The sequence below is a fragment of the Pelodiscus sinensis genome, chromosome 4 (genome assembly GCF_049634645.1).
Source record: "Pelodiscus sinensis isolate JC-2024 chromosome 4, ASM4963464v1, whole genome shotgun sequence".
Classification (NCBI taxonomy): Eukaryota; Metazoa; Chordata; order Testudines; family Trionychidae; genus Pelodiscus; species Pelodiscus sinensis.
The window spans coordinates 114,893,781-114,915,795 of record NC_134714.1 but is presented as its reverse complement, the minus strand read 5'-3'; the positions used below and the strand labels follow the sequence as shown (position 1 = coordinate 114,915,795).

At 42.5% G+C, this 22,015-nt stretch overlaps 1 protein-coding gene across 3 annotated transcripts in view; it reads left to right on the top strand.

Annotated features, from left to right (window-relative positions):
- KCNQ1 (potassium voltage-gated channel subfamily Q member 1) overlaps positions 1-21,684 on the top strand; it is a 584,035-nt gene extending 562,351 nt beyond the window's left edge. For all 3 annotated transcript variants that reach the window (XM_006134905.4, XM_075928134.1, XM_075928135.1), the window contains one exon: positions 19,381-21,684. In XM_006134905.4, the coding sequence (XP_006134967.3) occupies positions 19,381-19,566 (186 nt within the window). In that variant the 3' untranslated portion in view covers positions 19,567-21,684. The remainder of the gene's footprint in view (positions 1-19,380) is intronic.
- The last annotated feature ends 331 nt before the right edge of the window (positions 21,685-22,015 follow it).

Sequence of the window (22,015 nt, the reverse complement as noted above, 5' to 3'; positions counted from 1 at the left end):
TCCTTTTGTTTATCATTTTTACAGTTCAAATATTTGTAATAAAAGTACAAAGTGAGCACTGTACACTTTGTATTCTTTGTTGTAATTGAAATTGTAGAAAAACATCAAAAATATTTACAAATTTTCAGTTGATGTTCTATTGTTTATCAGTGTGATTAAAACTGTGATTAATCATGATTAATTTTTAATTGCAATTAATGTTTGAGTTAATTGCATGAATTAACTGTGATTAATTGTGACAGCCCTAAAAAAATGCTACCCTGCTATGATTTAAATAACTTCCATTTGCTTAAGCTTCTTCTTCAGCTTTAACCCTACTTGACTTTACTTTGTAATGCCTGCATAAATGTGCAGAGGAAAGATTAGAAGGGGGGAAGAAATAATTAACATCATAGTATCCCCTTTTCAATTTTTCAAGGAAAACATGTGAAGGAAAATTAAGAACTGCCTGCAGCTCAGCCAGTCTGTACTGTGAGTCTCTCAGACCTTACAAACTCTGCATCAGGCTGGCTGTCTGGGAACATGAGTGAGGCACTTCCAGGATATGCAGGACTCTGCTTGCTGTAGAAAATGGTGGTGGTGATTCACTAAGTGATATTTTTGCCCTGAGTCAGTAATAAACTATGCCCAGCATGTAGTAAAGAGACACTGTGCAGATGAAGGTGTCATCTTTTGGATGAGATGTGAAACAAAGCAAAATCTTGTGCCAAGTAAAACTTTTACATTTGACTGGCTAGAGTTTATTATGCTCCTTTCTATTTTCTTCAGTAGAATTTCAGTTTTTAAAAGATACCCTTCCTTTTTTGCCTCTTTTACCCTATTGTTTAGCCATGATGATGTTGTTGGGTTTTTTTGGGGTTTTTTTTACCCCTTTACTTGGGGTAAATATTTAGTTTGAGCCTCTATCATATTGTTTTTTTAAAATTTCCATGCAGGTTGCAGGCATTTCACTCTTGTGACTAGGGATGTGAATGACTAGTCAACAGGCTAGTCAACTAGTTGCTCCTCCCCCTTTGCTGCCTCTATAAGACTCCAGGGTCCATGTGGCGCTGACACTTTGAAAAACCGCGTGCAGCACGGGGCCAGCTCAGGTGTCCCCAGGCTGTATGTGGCATTTCAAAGCAGCAGCGCCATGTGGAGCCCAGGATTTTTTTATTTTTTTTTATTTTACTATTGTACGTAAGGTTTTCCTACTCTCCCTGTTAGAGAGGCCAGCAGAATGATTCTGCTGCTTCCATACACAGGGGTTCTCATTGACTGATACATTCAATCCATTTCACTGCTTTGCTGCCTCCTGGCCCTGGTTTTACATGCCTCAGCCCTGATGCCAACTGAAATGGCCAACAAGTAACTATGATAGCCAGAGCTGCTGTCTCCCATTGACTTCAGTGGGTTTTGTGATGCTGAGAACATATGAAAAATGAGACCGCTGTTTTCACATCCTTTTGGAGGAAATACTTCCAGCAACACCATTTCAGAGAGGTGGGGTTAGCCGTTAAAGGAGCAGTGGAGTAGATCTTGCTTTCAGACATTTTGTCACAAATAAATGTCAGTTGTACTTTGTGCAGCCCCTAGTAAGAAAAAAAAAGTGCCTTTGGGATTCTAAGTGATTTCCTTTAATTTCAATGAGATTTCCCACTACAGTTTTTTGTCTTTTGTCTGTTTGTTTGTAAAGGTGAATGCAATGGCAAAGAATACAGGCAGCCCTTTACATACAATGTGCTTTGTGTGTGTTCAAAAGGGAATGTGTGCTTATCACTGGGATTGCTAACCTTCCTATGCCACTAGCTCATAAATGACATCTTCATTATTGTAATATTTATCGAAGTATTTCTGGTCCAATTACATTGCTGAGCTTGCGCTCCAAAAGTTTATCTTCAAAGAACCCTTTTAAATTTTTTTCTTTTTGAAAACAAATTCGTGACCACATCAAACACAGATTCCATGCTGGTGTTAGTTTAATCACCAGTGGCCCTCAGGGAATCTCACAACTAGCTGTTATTCTTATTGCTTTTCTCTCGCTCTCTTTTGATTGCTCATAAGTCATCTTAGGGTTATTAATTTTGTGCACTGATTTAGGATATAAAAGAGCTTTTGTCTTTTTTTGCCCATTTAATAACGATAAAATTGCAAATAATGAGTAGATCACAGATGCTAAAAAATTAACAGGCAGAAAGTCTTTTTGAAAAACTAACTGAAGTCATCCTTGATGTTTTATGCTAAATATTAAAACAAGTCAATGGTCTTTTTTTATCCTGCAATAATCTAATGATTATTCTCTCCACACCTGAAGCACCTACCATGCAGGGATCTCAGTGCAACTCAAACATTTAATGAGTTTAGACTCTCAATCCAGCCCATTCCTCCCCCACCCCCGTAGGATCAGGATTCCACACTGAGGCCTGGTCTACGCTAGACCAGGAAGGTTGGCTTAAGGTACGCAACTCCAGCTATGTAAAATGTGTAGCTGGAGTTGGCTTACCTTAAGCTGAGCCTTGGTGGCGTCCACACTGCAGGAGGCTGATAGGGGCAAACACTCTGGTCGGCTTCCCTGACTCGTCACGAAAGGAGGAGTAACGGATGCCAGTAGGAGCTGCCCTCAGTGTTTGATTTACGGGTCTATATTAGACCCACAAAATCAAATGCCAGAAGATCAATCTCCAGAGTGTCAATCTTCTGGTAAGTATAGATGTGCCCGGGGAGACTACAGGGGATCCAGTCTTTTTCCTCTCATACTGTACCAGCGAGAAATGTGCTCATGCTGCATAGCTATCCTCTTCTCCTGCCTGGTGTTTTGGTGGCAGTGATTTTTGGGTGCTCTACTCGAGGACCTGATTTCTAAAATGGTCCTGATGTCCTGAGAGCAGGCACTCAATGCTTTCTGAAAACCAGGCTCCAGTGTCTCAAGCTGAGCACCTAAGCACTCAAAGTCACTAGTCATTTTTTGAAAATCATGTCTAGTGTGCATTTCTTCCAATTCAGGACATTTCCTGGAGATAAGAAGGGGACTGAAAGATTGGAGATGTCTCCCTGACCTAGAACTGAAAAGGGGGACATAAACTAAGGAGTTAAAAAAACGGTTCCTTCTAAGAAGGCCTCCAAACAGACTCCGAGCTGCAGAGTTTCTAGCACACCTGTTGTTCTCAGACGTAGGCAGGGTCTCTCTCTGTTTCCCTTAAGCTTTAGGTCGAGGAAGGAGCAGCTTAATCAAATTCATAATGCTCTTCCCCAGAACCTTGAGTGAGAGCCACCAAACTTACGCTTTTTCTGCACACTTGCTTGACAAAACTTTTGTTGTTCATGGGTACTTTAACCCCTCCCCCACGTGTGTGTGTGTGAATGCAAAGTTACACCCACTTGTTAGAGGTGGAAATATTTTGTCCGCAAAAGTGCAGACAAAAACTATTCACACACGATGACTTGTAGCAACAGGGCTGTGCTTACACAGCCTTGTCATTAAAAGCTGCACGATGTAGACACCTCCTAGAAACTGAATCTTTAAGAGTCAGGCCAGGCTAGTGTCCTGGAGCCTATGGGAGTCTTTCAGGAACTCTCTCTTGCTTAGCTTCCTTTTCTTGTTCATATATATGACCCCAAGCACAGTGCAGGGATTGCACCCAGGCTGTTTTGGGTGTAAGGTATAGATTGTATCTAAAAGGGTGTCACAAGGAGGAGGGAAAAAAATTGTTCTCCTTGGCCTCTGAGGATAGGACCAGGAGCAATGGACTTAAACTGCAGCAAGGGAGGTTTAGGCTGGACAATAGGAAAAACTTCCTCACTGTCAAGGTGGTTAAACACTGGAATAAATTTCCTAGGGGGGGTTGTGGAATCTCCATCTCTGGAGATATTTAAGAGCAGGTTGGATAGCCATCAATCAGGGATGGTCTAGATCAGTGGTCCCCAACCTTTTTAGGTTGTCGGGCGCCAGGGGGCGTGGCTGTTTGCCCGCCGGGCGCCAGGGGGCGGGGACCGGGGCGCCCCCCCCATCCATGCGCCCGGGGGCGGCCCCCCCATCCACGCGCCCGGGGGCGGGGCCCCCCCATAGCTGCGCGCCTGGGGGCAGGGCCCCCTCCAAGGGCTGTGCGCCCGGGGCCGGCGCTCCTCCCCTCCCGCTGAGTGCCGCGCGCCCGGAGCCGGCGCTCCCCCCCCCCCCACCTGAGTGCCGAGCGCCCGGGGCCGGCGCTCCTCCCCTCCCGCCTGAGTGCCGCACGCCCGGAGCCGGCACTCCCCCCCCCCCGCCTGAGTGCCGAGCGCCCGGAGCCGGCACTCCCCCCCCCCGCCTGAGTGCCGAGCGCCCGGAGCCGGCACTCCCCCCCTCCCGCCAAGTGCCGCGCGCCCGGGGCCGGCGCTCCCCCCGCCGAGTGCCGCGCGCCCGGGGCTGGCGCTCCCTCCCGCCACCTCCCGCCGAGTGCCGCGCGCCCAGCGCTCCCCCCGCCAAGTGTGCTCCCCCCGCAAGCGCCCGTGCGCCATGTGCCCGGGGCCAGGCCAGCCCCGAGCACCTGGCGGGCGCATTGAAATGCGCCCGCGGGCACCGTGTTGGGGACCACGGGTCTAGATGGTACTGGGTCCTGCCGTGAGAGTGGGGGACTGGACTCTATGACCTTTCGAGGTCCCTTCCAGTTCTAGTGATTCTATGATTGTCCCTTGGGACATTCTTCTTGAAGTTTCCAAGAGAATAGAAGGCCTGCTACAACAGGGAGTAATGGCCTGTGTTTTTCAGGACAGGAGATAATGCACACTGCTTTGCAGGACAGCCCCTTCCAAATTCGCATAGATTTGAGCTTTCTAGGGGTATGTCTAGACTACATGCCTCTGTCGCCAGAGGCATGTAGATTAGGCTACCAGACATAGTAAAATGAAGCGGCGATTTAAATAATCGCCGCTTCATTTAAATTGACATGGCTGCCGCGCTGAGCCGACAAACAGCTGATCAGCTGTTTGTCGGCTCAGCGCGATAGTCTGGACGCATGGATGGCGACATCAAAGGTATTTGTCGACCACCCAGCTAAACCTCATCCCAGGGGTCCGGTAGCCTAATCTACATGCCTCGGCGACAGAGGCATGTAGTCTAGACGTACCCTAAATTCTACCTTCCCTCATGTTTGTAGACAAATAGCTCGACGTTGCAGCTAGACAAATTTGGACTGGAAATAAGGCCTATATTTTTAACAAGGAGCATAATTAACTGTTGGAACAACTTATCAAGAGTTGCCATCGTTGGCATTTTTAAATCAAGATTGGATATTTTTAAAGGATGTTGTAGGAATTCACTTGTGAGAAGTGTTATGTCCGGTGATATTCAGGGGGTCAGATTAGAATGGTCCCTTCCGGTCTGGGAATCCAGGAATCTATGAAAGCTAAAAGTGTCTCAAGCTGTGGAGAGTGCTCATGCAACAAATTAATTGCTTATTGATTAATGGAGGGTGTTCTTCCCCCATCCCCCCATTTTATTTTGTTTTCTGCAGAGCTGCTGATGGTATCATAGTTAAAATTGCAACTGAGTTTCCATTGTAAGCGGGACTGGGGGCCTCCTATGCAATGCACAAAATGTCAGTGTCCCTCAGCTTTCTCCTCCAGTTAGAAAGCCAGGGCACCTAGTCTGGTTTTCTCTGCTCTGCAAAGGAATATGACTCCCTTCTCTGGGTGAAGTGTGAAACATAACATAAGCAGTGCTGACCTAACCCAGTGTGAGACATGGCATGTTTGCTTAAAATAAATAGCAGCAGTTTCAAACCTGTTTTGAATTAAGAAAAGTGCATGTGTCAGAGACAAAAAGAGAGAACCACAGTCTTTGTAGGCATCTGAAAATAACTATTGGGGAGTGGGGTGGAAAATGTCTTATAACAGCATAGAAGCGAAATGCATGGACTGAAAAGTGTACTTATAACTCTAGGGACCTCTGCGTGTGTATCTCATTCTTTTTTCTTTAATAAAATCTTGGCAACTTCAGTGAATACTATGGTGAACCAGAACCAGGACAGCTACTCAATGGTGAAATTATCAGCAGTATTCAGGCAGGGGGTTATTAGTCATATTTCCAGTATCACACTGGAATAAGAGCCAAGGATGCAAGAAACGTTAGAGTCCACTTTGGAAAGAAGTCAATTTTTTTTTTAAGTTAAGGAGTTTTTGGAGGTTTCTTTATTCCAATTCAAGTCTTTTGCTTATTTAACCCTAGAATGTCTACCTATTCCTCTGTTCCACTTTCTTAATAAAAAGCAGCAGCAGCTGGGGGAATGCTGCTATCTAATATCCAAAATCAGTAAGGCATGTAACAGAGAGATGTAGCCCAGGGGTCTGCGCACATGACTGGAAATTGCTAAATTCTAATCTTTGCTCTGACACTGACTGATTCTGTGGGGTTGGCCTAGTTATTTAGAATGTGACTTCTCACATGTGCTGAGCACACACAACTCCTGTTCAGATGCAACAGCCAGTGCCCAACACTTTGCACACAGGCAGTGGGGCAGAAATACTGCCCAGAGAAACCAGGGCAAACCTCCCCACCTTGCTCCTATGGAAAGTGCCCTTGGGAACTTTGAAGAGTGCTCAGCACCCCTGAAAATCAGGCGATTCCCGTCTGTGAGACCTAGCTACCTCACAGTGGCAGAGTGAGGGCCAGTTAATCATAGAACCATTGAACACTAGAACAGGAAGGGACCTCGAGAAGTCATCAACTCCAGTGCCCTGCCCTCACAGCAGGACCAAGCACCATCTAAATCAGTGGTTCCCAACTGCCGGTCCACAGACCGGTGCCGGACCGCAGGCTGCCAGAGTTGAAGCTGGCTATTTGCGGCAGCTCTGGAGGCCGAGGCTGGCTCTGGGGGCACAGCAGCCAGCTTCAGCTCCAGCAGCCGCCATATGGCAGGTTGCTGCTGAAGCTAAAGCCGGCTGTTTGTGGCAGGCCTCCAGAGCGGCGCAGCGACAAAGGGTATGCTCAACTACTTGGGCCATGGAGACCTGTTCGGGCCCTCCAATGCGCCAATGGCCTCACACAGTTTGTTCCTGGCAGGTTTTGTGTTTCTGCTTTGTGCGATCAGGCCACTGGCGAAGGGCAGAAGAAACCAGACATGCGGAGACCCCTCTTCCCCCATGCCGGGCCCGAGAGTCCCGCATGTCTCACTTTTGTCCCATGCACCTTAGGCTCTTTCCTCCCCAGAACCGTCATGAACAGCTGAAGCCAGCTGCTGTGTGGCGGCTCTGCAGGCCTTTGGCAGACTGGTAACATTTTATCTGCATATTCATTATTTACATGATGAATATGCGAATGTGCAAATAAAATGTTGCTGGCTGGCCTAGAAGTTTGTGAATGGGTTTGCCAGTCCATGGCATAAAAAAAGCTTGGGAACCACTGATCTAGATCATCCCTGATAGATGTCTATCCAACCTGCTCTTAAATATCTCCAGTGATGGAGATTCCACAACGCCCCTAGGCAACTTATTCCAGTGTTTAACCACCCTGACAGTGAGCAAGTTTTTCCTAATGTCCAACCTATACCTCTCTTGCTGTGATTTAAATGCAGTTAGGTCATTGCTTTGAGGATGAAAAGTGTCAGCCATATTTGTTTCCACCTCTCATGAATTAGGAGCCAATTCATAACCAGTGGAAATAAATGTCAGAGCTATCCCTAGCCCACTGCATTTTCTTTCCCACTCAGCAATATATGCGCCTATACAAATGTTAAATCAGAGCAGGCTTGACTCTGCCTTTCATGAGAGCTTCCTATATTGAGTTCCATGGAATTAGCTGTGAACCAGTCATTCAAATCAGGTCTTTACAAACTGAGAATCTACTCACTGTCTGTGAATGCTGAGGATCCTATGGTGCATTTTTTCCAAAGAAGAGTCTTCCAGTCAGGCCCTTTCAGAGAATGATAGAGGCCTGGGCCACATTGAGTTTAGAGGCCCCAGCCCAGCCTAAGATCCCCAACGAATCTAACTTCTCATCCACAGGGTGATGCTAAAACCGGAAGAATATATGAAAATGAACACTTCAGACATTTATTTATTAACAATTAAGTTATTATACTAAAGCATGTATATTAAAAATGAAACTGCAAGCAAAACTCTTTATTTTAAGAATGCTTTTCTGTATGCAAACTTGTTTATAGTTGAAGAAAAATCTGATTTACTTCCAACATCACTGTTAATGTTAAGCATTATCAGCCCATTCAAACACTCTTGTCCTATTGTTACACCATCCTGTGCTAGTCATAAGTTCTTGCTCTTTCTGCACAGCATCTCTGAGGTCCTCATTTTCTGCCAGCACAGTCTCTAAATTGAGCCTAGATTCTGCATCTATCGCTACTGTTGGCATTTCTGTGTCTTGATTAATGACCTCCTCATTTTGAGGTAGTGGCATTGAAATGTAATTTGTGGGCATAAAGTTTTCATCATCAGAAGTGTTATTGTCAGTATGGTCACCATCTAATGGCTGAGGCATTTTTTCTATGGAAAATGATGTTATTGGCTTTAAACTCTTAACTACTGCTTCATTCTGTTGCTTTCGTTATCTCTTATTTACACCACTTTCAAATGTTTGCTTCATTTTTATAAAGGGGTTCTTTTAAAACACAGAAACACACAATAATAAATTAATTCACTAAAGGCTATTGGTCATACAACATTTTAATTATATATACTTTGCAATGAATATTAGATAACAGTTTGGGGGTGTTATTTACTGCAGCCATTATAGTCTTATTTCAAAGTCTTGAAATTTCATCTGCTAACATGTTCCCATCATTAAATTCCTCTAATAACTGGTGCATTATTATGAATATGAACATGGGGCAATTGCCAGATTAAATATAAAGTTTATTATCACAAAAAAAAGCCTTTAAAGGTGAATCTAAAACCGGATGAAGAGGTAGCTTACAGCTGAGCCTGATATGGTTGTTGTATACAAAGACACATACGAAGAAACAGTAGTACGAAAATCTCCTATGCAAGATAAATATCTAATTTAAAGGTTAAACTCACCCTCAGACTAAGCAAAAGCACTTTATGGTAACAGAATTAATTATGACTTTCAAAACCTCTAAACATTGCAAAGACTGTAAACAGCGTTTCATAATGTATAATCACTAAACACAGAAGCTAGCCCAGTGTCCAGTCATGGAGATGAAAACTCAGATGTGACCGAAAAATTGGTGAAAGCCAGAGGTCCCACAATGATTTAAATCAATTTTTTGCAGGTATATACGGCTTCTTTTGTTGTCTCTGTTACAGCTACAAAGTGTATAATAAATGGAAATGACTCAATAGAAAAATGTCAAAATTTGAGGCCCCTTTCTCTCCTGAGGTCCAGGCTAAATGGCCCTTTGCTCCCTCTCTTCCTCCTCCCCTCCCCTCCTCCCTTCCCCCCTCTGTTGATAGGGCCTGATTCCAGTTTCCCTGGCCAATATTTCCTTTCACCTATCCTCAGGGTCGGTCCTAACCAATTGATGGCTCTGGGCAACTGCTGGGAAAAATTTGTTGAGGGAGGAGAAAAAAAAAAAAAGATACAGGGTCTGCCAAAAGGGGTGCAGCCCCTTTAGTTGCCATGTGTCCCAAGCAGGTTTCCGTCGGGCTCTGTTGGCGACCCCTTGAAAATGGCAGCCCCGGGAAACTGCCCGGCTCGCCCGCCCCTAAGTCTGGGTTTGCCTATCCTGTTATGTCTAGCCCGGGCTGCCACCCTATGGACCACTGCTTTTCAGTGATGTATCATTGGTAAAGCACTTTGAAATGAAAGGTGTTTGCTAGATGTGAGATGTTATTGTCTAAACATAAATTGATAGTGGTTTTGTTGTTATTCCCTCATTGCAAAGCTGATGATCTGTCAGATTTAGAGACAAGATCTGGGGAAGCTGTGATTGGTCATGGAAAGACTGTTCCTCGGTATTTTACAGACCAAGCTTTTTGATCAGGACCCCTTCTCTGAATATCCAATGAATGCTTCCTTTGTCGCTTCAGGAGCCATCAATGTGATGGGCAGGGAGAGAGGGAGGTGCTTTTGGGGTGTTTGTCCCTCCTTTTTGTAGTATCAGTTGCCTCTCTTGAAAAATATTTGCAGCAGAGGACAAAGAGTCTGTGTGAAAGGATGTTTCCTGATACTTTTGCCTCACTAACTTGAGCTTCATTTTTTTCCTTCCTGCTTAATGACTCTCTTTACCCATGCTGCTTGCATGAGTGAATCTATCCCCTTGACAGGAATTGGAGAGGAAAAAGTGAGTGATTCTGATTGTAAGGCTATGCTTGAGAAATAAATGCATCAGTGGCACAGCTTTAAAAAATCAGCCCACTAATGTTGTATGGATTTGAAATTATAGATCAATTTAGGTTGTAAAATCACTTTGGTCTGAAAATGGTTCTTCACATTTGCAATAGCCATAGCTGAGAGCAATAATTCCTAAAGCACATCAGGTTCTTATGATAATTCGTTCTATTTAGAGCTAATGAAGGTCCTACGATATGTTAAGTCACTCTCAGATACGGAATCTCTATCATTGTGTCATATTTTCAGACTCTGTTCTAAAACCAAACCTGCAAAGGAAAAATAAATTGTGTGTTTGTACCCCCCCCCCCTTTAATGTATGAAGAACTTAAAGGAATCTCTCATGCTCTCACACACACACACACACATACTCATTCAGACTCCAGTATGTGGCGGGGGGAGAGTTTCTATTAACTTGTTCCCGGGTTTTGTTGGAACCCTTCTTAAATGACCTGGAGATGTGAAGTGGGAGCTTTGCTCAGTCCTTATCAGAAGAAGCAGATTGTTGGATGCTTAACAAACATAACTTCCTAAACAATGTCAAACATCAAACTAAGCCTCATTAAAAAACACATCCTGCATGTTTTACATATTCTGTCTATATCATGCCATAGCCTTGCCAGTCTTAATCATCCATAGAGTCTTTGGGCTCATTTTACTATCTCATCAAGACAGGCAGACAGACACACACACACACAGGCAGACACACACTCACGCATCTCTCTTAACAGTTACATGTGCTTGCCATTCTGACCATTTGCCAGAAACATGAACACGGGATTGTAAATGGTGTTCGTGTGAGTAGCCAGAAATAATCAAAAATAGTCTTTGAATGGCTTATTGTGCAGTATACCTTGTTCTCATCCTATGTGAAGTGCTTGCTCTGATTGCACATCATAGGGAAAAGAGCTTGTCACTCTCTTTGAGCATTCCTCATGAGTTGTCCACCTCCTGCAAATTGCAGAGACCTTCATTTAAAAAGTGCAGCCATTCAAACGTGCGACCCATCTTCTGTGCTGGTGTCTATGCAAGTCACAGCTTCTGCAGGCACCGATTTAAATTTTTTTTTCCAAAATGATTGTGTGTGTTTAATTTGTCAGAGCTGCTCTTTTATGACCGGTCATGTTGCTGAACAAAATTAAAGGGGAATCTCACATGACTCTCTGAAAAACAGTATGAAAATAGCTCTTTATCCTCTCCCAAAAATACTGCGCAAACATCATATTAAATAAACTGTGCTAAGTTACTACTATGTAACAAATAGGGATCGGATTATTTAGCATGAAGTTGTGGAATTTGTTTTTCCCTTGGAGTTTTTGAATTAAAGGCCTCAAGCACTTGTGACTTTTATTCACATAAAACATTCAGGGTAAAAGCTATGAGGCATTTTTCTTTGGTAAAGATATGTGTGAAGAGATTATATCAGTGTTTGGTTTCATTCACGTCAGCATTAGAGGACTAAGGCTTGTCTGGTGGATGGGGCTTTGCCACTGACTTCTTATGTGGCCTTGGGCAAGTTTCCAATTAGTTTCTCTGTGTCTCTGTTTGACATATGTAAACTGGAGGGGATAATGCTTATCTACTTCACAGAGTTGAGGATACTAAAAATACTAAAAATTGTGACGCGCTCCAGTACTGTGGTGAAGAGGGCTGTGTAAAGTACCTGACATATATTTACACCTTAGGAAGTAAGAACAGAATCAGCAACTTTTATTTTTCAGTAATATTTCACATGAATAAACCCCATCTTACTATGGTTTCCTTTTTCTAATCCCCCAATTTTGATAAACATAAACATCTCATTTTGAAAAATTACCCAATTTGCTCTTTACCTGTAACCTGACTATCCGGAGCACTAAAGATTTTATAAGTGGAACAGTACATTTGAGTCATGCAAAATTTATTTTAAAACGCCAAGACCCCTTCAGTCATTGATTAAATGGCCAGAGGTTGGTGCTAGATATAATGTGTGGTACCATCCAAGAAAATCTGGTGTTGCTTCTCAGAAACTGCTTTATCAATTTGTTAGCTTTTTGCCAAAGTTAAGAAAAATGTGACAAAACTTAATTTCCTTACAGTGCATGAGGAATTTATAGTATCAAGTACTTTTTAACAGCAATTCCGTTTGTGATCCAGATAAGTCGCTAGAAACCAGAGCCAATGCTTCGCTAATATAGACAGAAAGCACCTCACAGTAATCCAAGTTGTGTTGAGCTGTGTTCCACACCTGATGAGTTGGAACTTTCTTTCCAAGGTCATCACTGAATACTTGAAAACGCACCTTGTCATTCACTGATTAACAGAGACTAGGTACAGGTTGGACCTCCCTGGTCCAGTATCCTTGGGACCTGATTGGTCCCTAATGAGGAATTTTGCTGGAACAAGGGTGGTTATTTCTGGCCCCCAGTAAGGATGTAAAATTTTGATTATTTGGCTAATCGAATAGTCAATGCAATTTGCATAGACTATTTGATTAGTCAATAAGGGCTCTTCTGCCTTTGAAGTGTAGAAACAACCCCAGGGCAAAAGCAATGCGGGGAGACCAGGGCCAGTGGAGGACTCAAGCAGTCCCCCGCTGTTATCTTGCTCCCCGCAGTGTTTCAAAGCAGCAGTGCAACATGGAGCCCGGGATCATCAGGAGAGTCCCCAGCTGACCCCAGGCTCCATGTGGCACTGCCTACTTAAAACGCTGCAGGGAGTCCAATATTGGGCTCCACGCAGTGTATAAAAGCAGCAGCGCTGCATGGAGCCCAGGGTCTGGCCCCAGGCTCCATGTGGTGCCACCACTTTGAAGCACCTTCTCTTCTTTCCCCCCCTTGCTGCCTTTCTGATAGAAGCAGCAAGGGGGGGGAAGTGACTAGTTGACTAGCATGTCGACTATGCAATAAGCATTTGCTTATCAGGTAGTCGACTAGTCGTTCACATCCCTACCCCCCAGCCTAGCTCTTCTTGGCCCAGCTGTCAACTTCCCCATCTGCTCCCCGCATCCCACCATTGGCCCTGTTGCCCCACCAGCAGCCCGCTGCAATGTCAGGCTCCCAGCCCCACCAGCACTGCGGCGGTAGCCCATGGTCCTGCTGCCAGGGCTTCCAGCCTAACCATGGCTGACTCCAGCCCTGCCAGGGCAGACCACTGCCCCACCAGAGCCCACTGGTGTTCCAGCCGCCCTGACGCCGGCTCAGCCAGATTCTTGCAGCAGGACTCCAGGCTGCTGGTGCTCCTGCAGCCAGCCTGGCTGGGCTCCTGTCCCCCCACAGGGATCCCGCTTCTCGCCCTCCACTAGGATTCTCTGGTCTAACAGCATATGTGGTCCTGCCAGACCACGGCTGTTGTCAACAATGAGTCCCTACATTCAGAGGTTCCTATTTTAGAGCTTTAAAAAGAATTGAGGGAAAGTTTTACTCTAAAATTGTGGAGTACGTCTGAAGCAATGCCAGTCTCTACTGACAAAATGACGAGTTTAGTATCCTCTAAATGAGGGAGAGATTGACACTGCCAGCTTTGTGCAGGAAGCTTTCCTTCAGGCCTGGTGAGTTTTACAAAAATCAACTTGGGGTGTAGTAAATGTCTTTATGTCTGCAGGTGCTTTCTTTTTCCAAGGTAGCATTTTTTACATAGCAGTTGCCATGGTGACTATAATTTTTATTGACCAGCAAAGAAACATGTTACGTAAAGCCCATAAAACGTTCTAATTTTTGCTCAAATGTTCAAGTTTTTCTTTTTCTAAGGCCAGGGATTTGTGTACCAAAGGAGAGGGCTTCCGCTTTGGTCGGACTTCCCATGTACCTCACCCACCCACCAACCACACACAGACTACCCTTCTTTGGCTAGCTCTCAGGGGAAAGTACAGATGGTCTGGAGAAAAAAAAATTCTCTTCGTGCAAATTATATTTTCCTATAAATGCTTCAGTGACTAGCCTTAGCCTACTGCAAGCATTCAGCCTAATCTCTGACTACAGAGTAAACAAAGCTAAATCAGGAGCTCTAGTTCTCATGAATCTGCGATCTTGAGTCCTATAAATGGCATAACAAAGGTTTCTGGTGTCCTGGAACCACACCTAAACAGAAAGAACCTCTTTAGGAATACTGACTCCACTAGCTATTTCTACCACAGGTAGAGCAGAAACAATGAAATTAATGTGCCACCAAGATTTATCTTCCTTTTCCATTTCTTACCACGGATATAACAAAAAAGAACAGTTTGGAACCCATGATTCCACTAGGGAAGTAAAATCCCATTTAATCAGCCTCGTGCGAGGCTGTTGCTCCCACCCTGCACAAGACTGTTGCTTCCAGCCTAGTGTGGGGCTGTTTGCTCTTTCACCTCCAGCCCCCCTCGGGGCTGCTGGCCCATGCGGGGCTGCAGTGGCTGTGGGCCTGGCGGTGCTGGAGCAGCCCTCTGTCCACGGTGGGCCACAGGCACGTGGCTGCTCCCGGGCACCAGTTAACCATTACCCAGTAAGCATCACCCAGTAAGAGGGATGCTAACAGGGTAACCAATTAACCAGTTGACATCCCTAGTTTCCATGGTTAAACATAATCTTCTGTAGGTGCTGAAATACTAAAAGTGGTGATATAGATAAGAAGGGAACTAGAGAACTGGATATCTGAAACTTCTCCACCTATTATCAAGAAACCTGCATAAAATATGTAGGAGACTGATACCACAGTCAGTTAGAACAATGGCTTGCAAAAGGGAGTTTAGCTCCAGACATACCAGACCTGTTTTCTAAAGGGTAATGTAGAGAGTCTTACAGTTGGAGACAGGATCTTTTCCTCATGTGCTTGCATAAACTAATGTAAGGAATTTTGTGAGTACTGCTGTTACAACCTTCCCTGCAGTTCAGAATCTTGCCCATTTAAAGAGGATTGTGCGATTCCTAAGGTGAACAGAAAAGTTTGCTTTTGCCAGAGAAAACATTGGATTGTTCAGAATGTGATCCACAGAGAGAGGATACTGCAATGACAAAGAAAGGCCTCGGAGCAGCTGAAAGCAAAAGTTTCTCCTCAGAGGACCAGAGAATAAGGAGAATTATGACTGTAAGATATAGCACAATAAAAAACAGTCAGGTCCTTTTCGATAAGAAGCCATATGGGAGTATAACTAGGGACCTCTCCCATATACTTAAACATTTTAACTAGTTCATACATGAGTATTAGGGTTGCCAGATGGTTGAAACAAAAATACTGAACACCCCACCCCCCCAAAAAAAAAACACTGGGAAAAAATTCTGTTGAAGGGGAAAAAAGGGGAGTGAGACCTAAGTTGAGCAAAAAAAAAATTAAAATAAAACAGCATGTCCCCTTTAAGAGTGAGTGCAGGGATAGGAGCCCCGCGTAAATCCAAACTGCACTGTGTTTGGGTCTTAGTGCTCAACACACAAAACAAAACAAAAAAGTGGTCAATATAATGGTCTTATGTTGATATGCATTTTAGTAGTTAAATTCCTGGATTGTCGTTCATTAAAAGTGCCATCATATGGGTGGAAATTGGGTAAATATTGCATTTTATTAATATCAGCAGAACTGATTTAAATGGGGACTGCATTTTGTGTAGTCTTGCCTTAATCTTTGTATTCATGCATGTCAGTGTGAAAGAAGCTATTTGCTTATATTTGCATATATATTTGCATGTATATGAAACCCCACTTTAGTTGCAGTCCTTGGCATGTGCTGTGAGTATCATTGTGGCCCCTGGGGCTTCTAAAATTGAGTAGCCCTGTTCTATGCTATGCTTCAGAGACACAGAATTCAGGAGGAACTAAAGCAGCTTTCATCCATTTTGCACCCTCCTGCTCCAAAGCTGTTCCTTAGCATCATATAGGAAATCGGCAGGGGGATGGGGAGGGGAGCTGTCTAAGTTATTCCTTCAGGGGGTAGCCGAATTAGTCTATACAGGATAATCTTAAAAAAATAACAAAAAGTCTGGTAGCACTTTAAAGACTAACAAAACATGTAGATGGTATCATAAGTTATTCCTGTGAGCCACAGCACTTCCCAAAGTTTCCACAGTTGACAGCTCCGCTCCCCAAAACATTTCTCCTGACCCATCCGTCCTCCTTCCCCGGCTCACTCCTTACATCGGGGTTTGCAGCTGGTTCCTCAGAAGGCAGCCTTCCATGTTGACTTCATTGGGTAATCTTCATCCAGTTGCAATTGGCGCTGTTACAGCCCCTTTTGGTCACTGTGGCCTGTTTACCTGGTATCAAAGAGCTGGAGTGGGAGTGAGGCTTTCACACTCGATTATTATGTGTTTAGTTGTTATCATTCATCTTCCTAATTTGACTGTAAATTTGCATGGATGCTTAAAATTATGGAATCTTTAAAATGAAAAGAGTATACAGGTCTACTGAACTTTAAAAGACAAATTACTCTTTACTTCTCCCCCCCCTTCTCAACAAGAATAATTTCTGTCTTGTTCACTAACACCCCCGGAATGCTTTTCGTACCATTTTTGAAAGCTGGCATGTGTTTTTATTTCTGACTATGTAGAACTAAACAGCTTTTTTCTGAAAACATGCCATAAAACAGAATAGTTTGTGTGGCTCATCATGACATAGTGCAATCAATGGATTGTGTGGTGTGTAGGAGGAAGCACACACTTCCATAACTTCATCAGAGTGAGAGTAACTATTGCTCATGATGAGTGATCCCAAGTTTTCTCTCTGAACCTTCAGCCTTTGAGTAAAGCTATTCTGGTATGATTTCAGTTTCATGTATCTTCATGAGGATTTAGATTAGTTTCTATGAGCTAGATCATAAAATGCTATAAATCCACTTAACTCAACTGAAGTCTATGTATGTGTCTTGTGCACATGCTTTTTTTAAGGAGAGAACATTTATTCTTGTGGGGGAGATGCTGCTTTCATCCACAGAAACTCCTGTGTGTGATTTTAGAATAATGCCGGAGGGTAATTTAAAAAAAAAAAGTTTCAAACCACTGCTTGCCCAGTTCCAACAACTCTACAAAATAAAAACATACACACATTGAAAATGAGTTGCATCTACAGCATCTGATCACATACACTTTGCATAGTCTTTTTCTATATAATCAAGTCTGCCAAAAGCACTTTCTTTAGTGTTTTCATAAAAAAACAAAATCAGTGTGAGTTATTTTTCTATTTTATTAGCACAGTTTGCTTTTTTAAGTAAAAGGATCAGAGTTGTCCAGAGGAGTTGAGATTACGCTAACATCAGCAGTTTTTGTGTTTGCTTTCCTTTCCTTACACTTTTTGGCACCATCGTTAATTTCTAATCAAGTAAATGTGTTTGAAAGCATGCTTCAAGGGGAAATCTTACATTTTTATACAAGATATATTAAATGTATTTAAATCCTCTTTAAGTATAATACTGTTATTACTACTTCCTTGTAATAGTTTTGTAACTAGTGCAAATGAATAGTAGTTTGCAGAGATATGTTATGGATTAATCTTTGGTTGAAAACAGGGAGACAAAGGAAAGGCTAGCATGAGTGTCTTTCACCACAGGGCCACTGGTTCCAGTGCACCAAAAGCGAGTGGCAGCAAAATCCTGTGGCCTTCTGGTGGCTGTTCTTTAGCTTTTGTGAAATTTATTGTTGTTCTCAGCCAAGTTCCTAATGGAGGACATCCATTGGCAGTCTCAATAGAAGATACAGGTTGACCAGGACAAGTCACATGAGTGGAACAGCATAGGGGTGCTTAAATCTCACCACCCCCTAATTATCTATAGAAAGAGTTCAGCATCTCGAGCTATTAATCCAGTTTTTTATAGGCTTGATCCAAAGCCCATTGAAGTCTGTGGAAATTTATGACTTCTAAAAACTGCCATTGACTTCAGTGGGATTTGGATTGAGCCCTTCATGAGCACTAAATTCACGTAGGAAATATTTTTTTCTTTATTTAAAAATAAAACAGTTTCAATGCCAATAATTAGAACCAAGTAGCCCCATCTCATTGTACAAACTCTGCCTGGTGGTTCTAAAGGCTCACACAGAAAAGCAGGGGCACAGAGCAAGGCCTGTACTTTTAATCTCAGATGGCTCAGCTCAATAATAATTAGCCTTTCATCCGCTTCTGTGGGCCTCCTGCTCTGCACAGCTGCTGCAGCTAACCTTGGTTCCTTAGAGAAAATTATCCAGCAAGATAATTTGATTTCCCAGCAAGAGCCTTCCTTTCTCACTTACTCTTCCATAGCTTCATCACCGGGATGCACAGCTGTTGAAAAACCTCAGTTCAACCCACTGTTGAGTTGAATAGCTCACCTTTGCAAGAGCACCATCAATATAGATTTTTTATCAGAGTTTTCTCTAGTGAGATCCCTGTTGCGGGGAAGGGGGCATAGGAGAAGAGAGAGAAAGAGAAAGTTTGTGCACAGTTCTTTTAGGAAAATATTTGGATAATTAAGGAAGTGACATTTCTAAGTTATTCCTTAGCATCTCCAGGCTGCTATTTCAGGTATTGGGGAAAAGATGGAGTGGGGCGGGCCTTAGGGTGGAGCAGAGGTTGAGCACCACCTGGGAACTGGAGAAGATGGCACCTCTGAACCCACTTAAGTTGGACTAGGAGTTGGCCCAGACATAGGACCTGGCTGCCATGCATTTATACCAGCAGGGATTTCCCCTCCAGCAAGGGTCTGTTTGGCATTTTGTGACTTGAGCAGTTTCAAGGGGTCATAATGCCATTGAAAATCTGACCCAAGGAACACAAGCTTTACTCACAAGTTTGTGTCTGACAAAAAGATCACTCCAAGAAAAGCAGGAATTTGCATATTGAAACAGTTAGCACAGATAGACTTTTTAGAAGTTTTTCTTATGGTTTTTTAAAAAAAACAGATTAAATTAGACTCTTCAGCCCTAAGTTCTGCTTCCCAGTTAACTTTTGACATGTGAATCCTGCTCTTTAAGACCCTGATTCCTCTAGGACTTGCACATTCCTAGCTAGAATTCTAACAAGCCTCTCTTACACCAGCACTTGGATGGATTCAGTATCTTGGTTTTTTTCAGTAACAGAAGTTGGCATGAATAAGAAAGAGTGGTGCCAATGCTAATTATGAAACAGCTATTTTAATATATTATTCTTCTGCCATGTCGTCGTGTTACTCTCTCAAATTCTGACCCTGAATGATGTTTCTCTTTGGTTTTGTAGGTAATTCAAATGGACAAGAAATTGAACTTCATTACAGATATGCTGCAACACCTGGTTTCAAATCAGCAGGATGGCCAAAGCAGTAATGGATCATCTCAGAGAACCAACACAGTTAACTCAGATTTCTTCCTCCCGACTTACGAACAACTGACAGTTCCAAGAAGAATCCAAGATGACATATCCTGATGTGGTAGAAATACAGGGGACTGTTTTTTCCCTTTTTAAATGGACATGAAAGGTGTGAATCTGGAAATCTCGGCCATATGGGAGTACACATCACTACTGTACCAATGTGTCTAGCCTTTGAAACACTCCTTCCAAAGACAGTCACTCATATCAGATGAAGATTTATCAAGCTAATACGCCTCAAGGCCTCTGTGCTGTGTTGTTTTAACACAGTGCATTCTTAAGTTCCATTTTTATTTTGTTCAAGAACACCTAAGTGCGATTCATCATAGCACTGAAAGACCAAAACAATGTAGAAGACAAACAAAATTACAAGGAATTTATGGCTCTTTTTAAAGAAAAATAATAATACTTGAACTTAGATAGCAATGTGTGCATTCTGTTTATGAATCTACTGATAGCAATTTAGTTTTACTAACTAGATTTTAAAGCAAAATGGGGTAACTTATGTTGATTTTATTGTATAAACATACCACTAACTTTCTAGAGAATGACAAACCGCACAGTGAATTATTATTTTTTTTTCTGTTACATAAACACGTACCTGATAATGACTAGATTTGCTTTTTCAATCTTTTTTTTTTCTTCAGGGAAGAAATAGTGGTTAATCGGAAACAATACCATTCATAGGGGAAAGTGCTATAGATTTTTTTTAAGATATGAAGTTTTCATGGGAGAAGGATAAAATATTGCAATGAAAAAAATAACTTTCTAGAAAACGGCTGCCAAAGAGTTTATATTTAAATGTTAGTACAACTATTTGAATGTGCGTGTCCAGAAAGAGATTTTAAAAATGAATGTTCACTGCTTTTATATTCTTTCTATATCTAATTTTTGTAGCATTTTCTTCCAAAAATGTTACAGGTAAATATATACAGAAGTCTAAAGAAGCTGGATATTGCTGGTCAAGTGCTTGAATCCACCATCAGAATGGAGGCCCTAACTCAGAAAGGCATTTCTAGTTGTAGAGCATGGAAGCACATACATTAAATCCTTAAAAGTTATGCATGTTTTTCCTGACTAGCGATAGACTTAATCATGTGCTCTTCTGAATCAGGGACTCAGAATACTCAGCTCCCCCTTGGAGACACTCAACATCTCAAAAGCTTAAGCCCTAATGTAGGGAACCAAGGCCATTAAAATCAGAGACTCTCATTGACTTGATCATTCAACCAGGCTCCAAAACCAACCTGTCATGCTCATACAAGTAGTTCCCACTGAAGTCAGCGGGCTAAATTCTGCCCTCGTGTATTGCAGTTTAAATCTGGAGTAACTCCACTGAAGTTAATGGAGTTTCTTCACACTTCGTTTTGTATTAACAAGAGCAGAATTTGGCCCAGTGTGACTACTCACATGACTGACAAAAGCAGGATGTGAACTTAGGTGACATAGAGTGAAATTCACCTAATAGAGAAAGCCAGAAAAAAAGCCTATTCACTTTAAGGGCTTCAGTGGGATTTCAGTGGTGCACAAGTCTTGTGTTGGCTGTCTGCACATGGATGAAGTTCACCCTTACTGAAACTGAGATTACAAAACAAATAAGCCATATTAACAATTAGGTTAATTGCTGATAAATGAAAAGGAGGGTAGATGAGTTAGGTCACAAACTCTTCTATTGTTTTAGCAATAGATATAAAAATCCAAGATCTGAGTACTTAGTACTGTGCATTTGAAAGGAATTGGCCACTTAATATTAAGCTATTTAATATTATATTGAAGTTAACTTCACCACACTTAAACATATGAGTAATCTGAAATACTTGTGCATGTCAATGGAACTGAGTTCTTAGGGAGTCTTTTTCCTATTATAGGTAATATTTCTGGACTTTGTTTTAAACATTTCATTTTCTAACATTTTCTCTCTGTTGGGTAAAGAGCAAACCATAGTGTATCTCCTCATATCAATTGTTAACATTATTCAGTCTTGCTGCTGTACAATAGATGATTTTAAGGATGTAGATATTTCCAGATTTAAACAGGGATTATTTCTGGGCATTATGTTTTATAGAAATCAAAAATAATTGTGATGATTTTGAATTTGTTTTTTAATGAGGCTCACTATGTAATTTCAGATTATTAATCTGACTGTTAATTTCCTAATAAAATACAAGACAGGGATACTGTGCCTTTGATTTGTTCTAAAATTTACAGACTTAGTACATTTCAGAAAGACTAATATTTTTGAGTCCATAGGCATAGTGAGTGGGTACCTTATTTGAAACACAAGGTCTCAGTAAGAGTGATCAACCTCCATCTTCCTGTTCTGCCCGTATCTTAAGTAGAAAGCTGTGAAAACAGGATTTAATTTTTTGAGAAGATCCAAGCAATGAGGCAGCTCTTTCTAAAAGTAACCAGGTTTGTGTTCACACATATTTCCAGAGACCCGGGGCAGCTGTCAAGAAAGTTCTGTTGCTAGCAGTTAATCCTTCTGAGATCATATCTTCCTTTT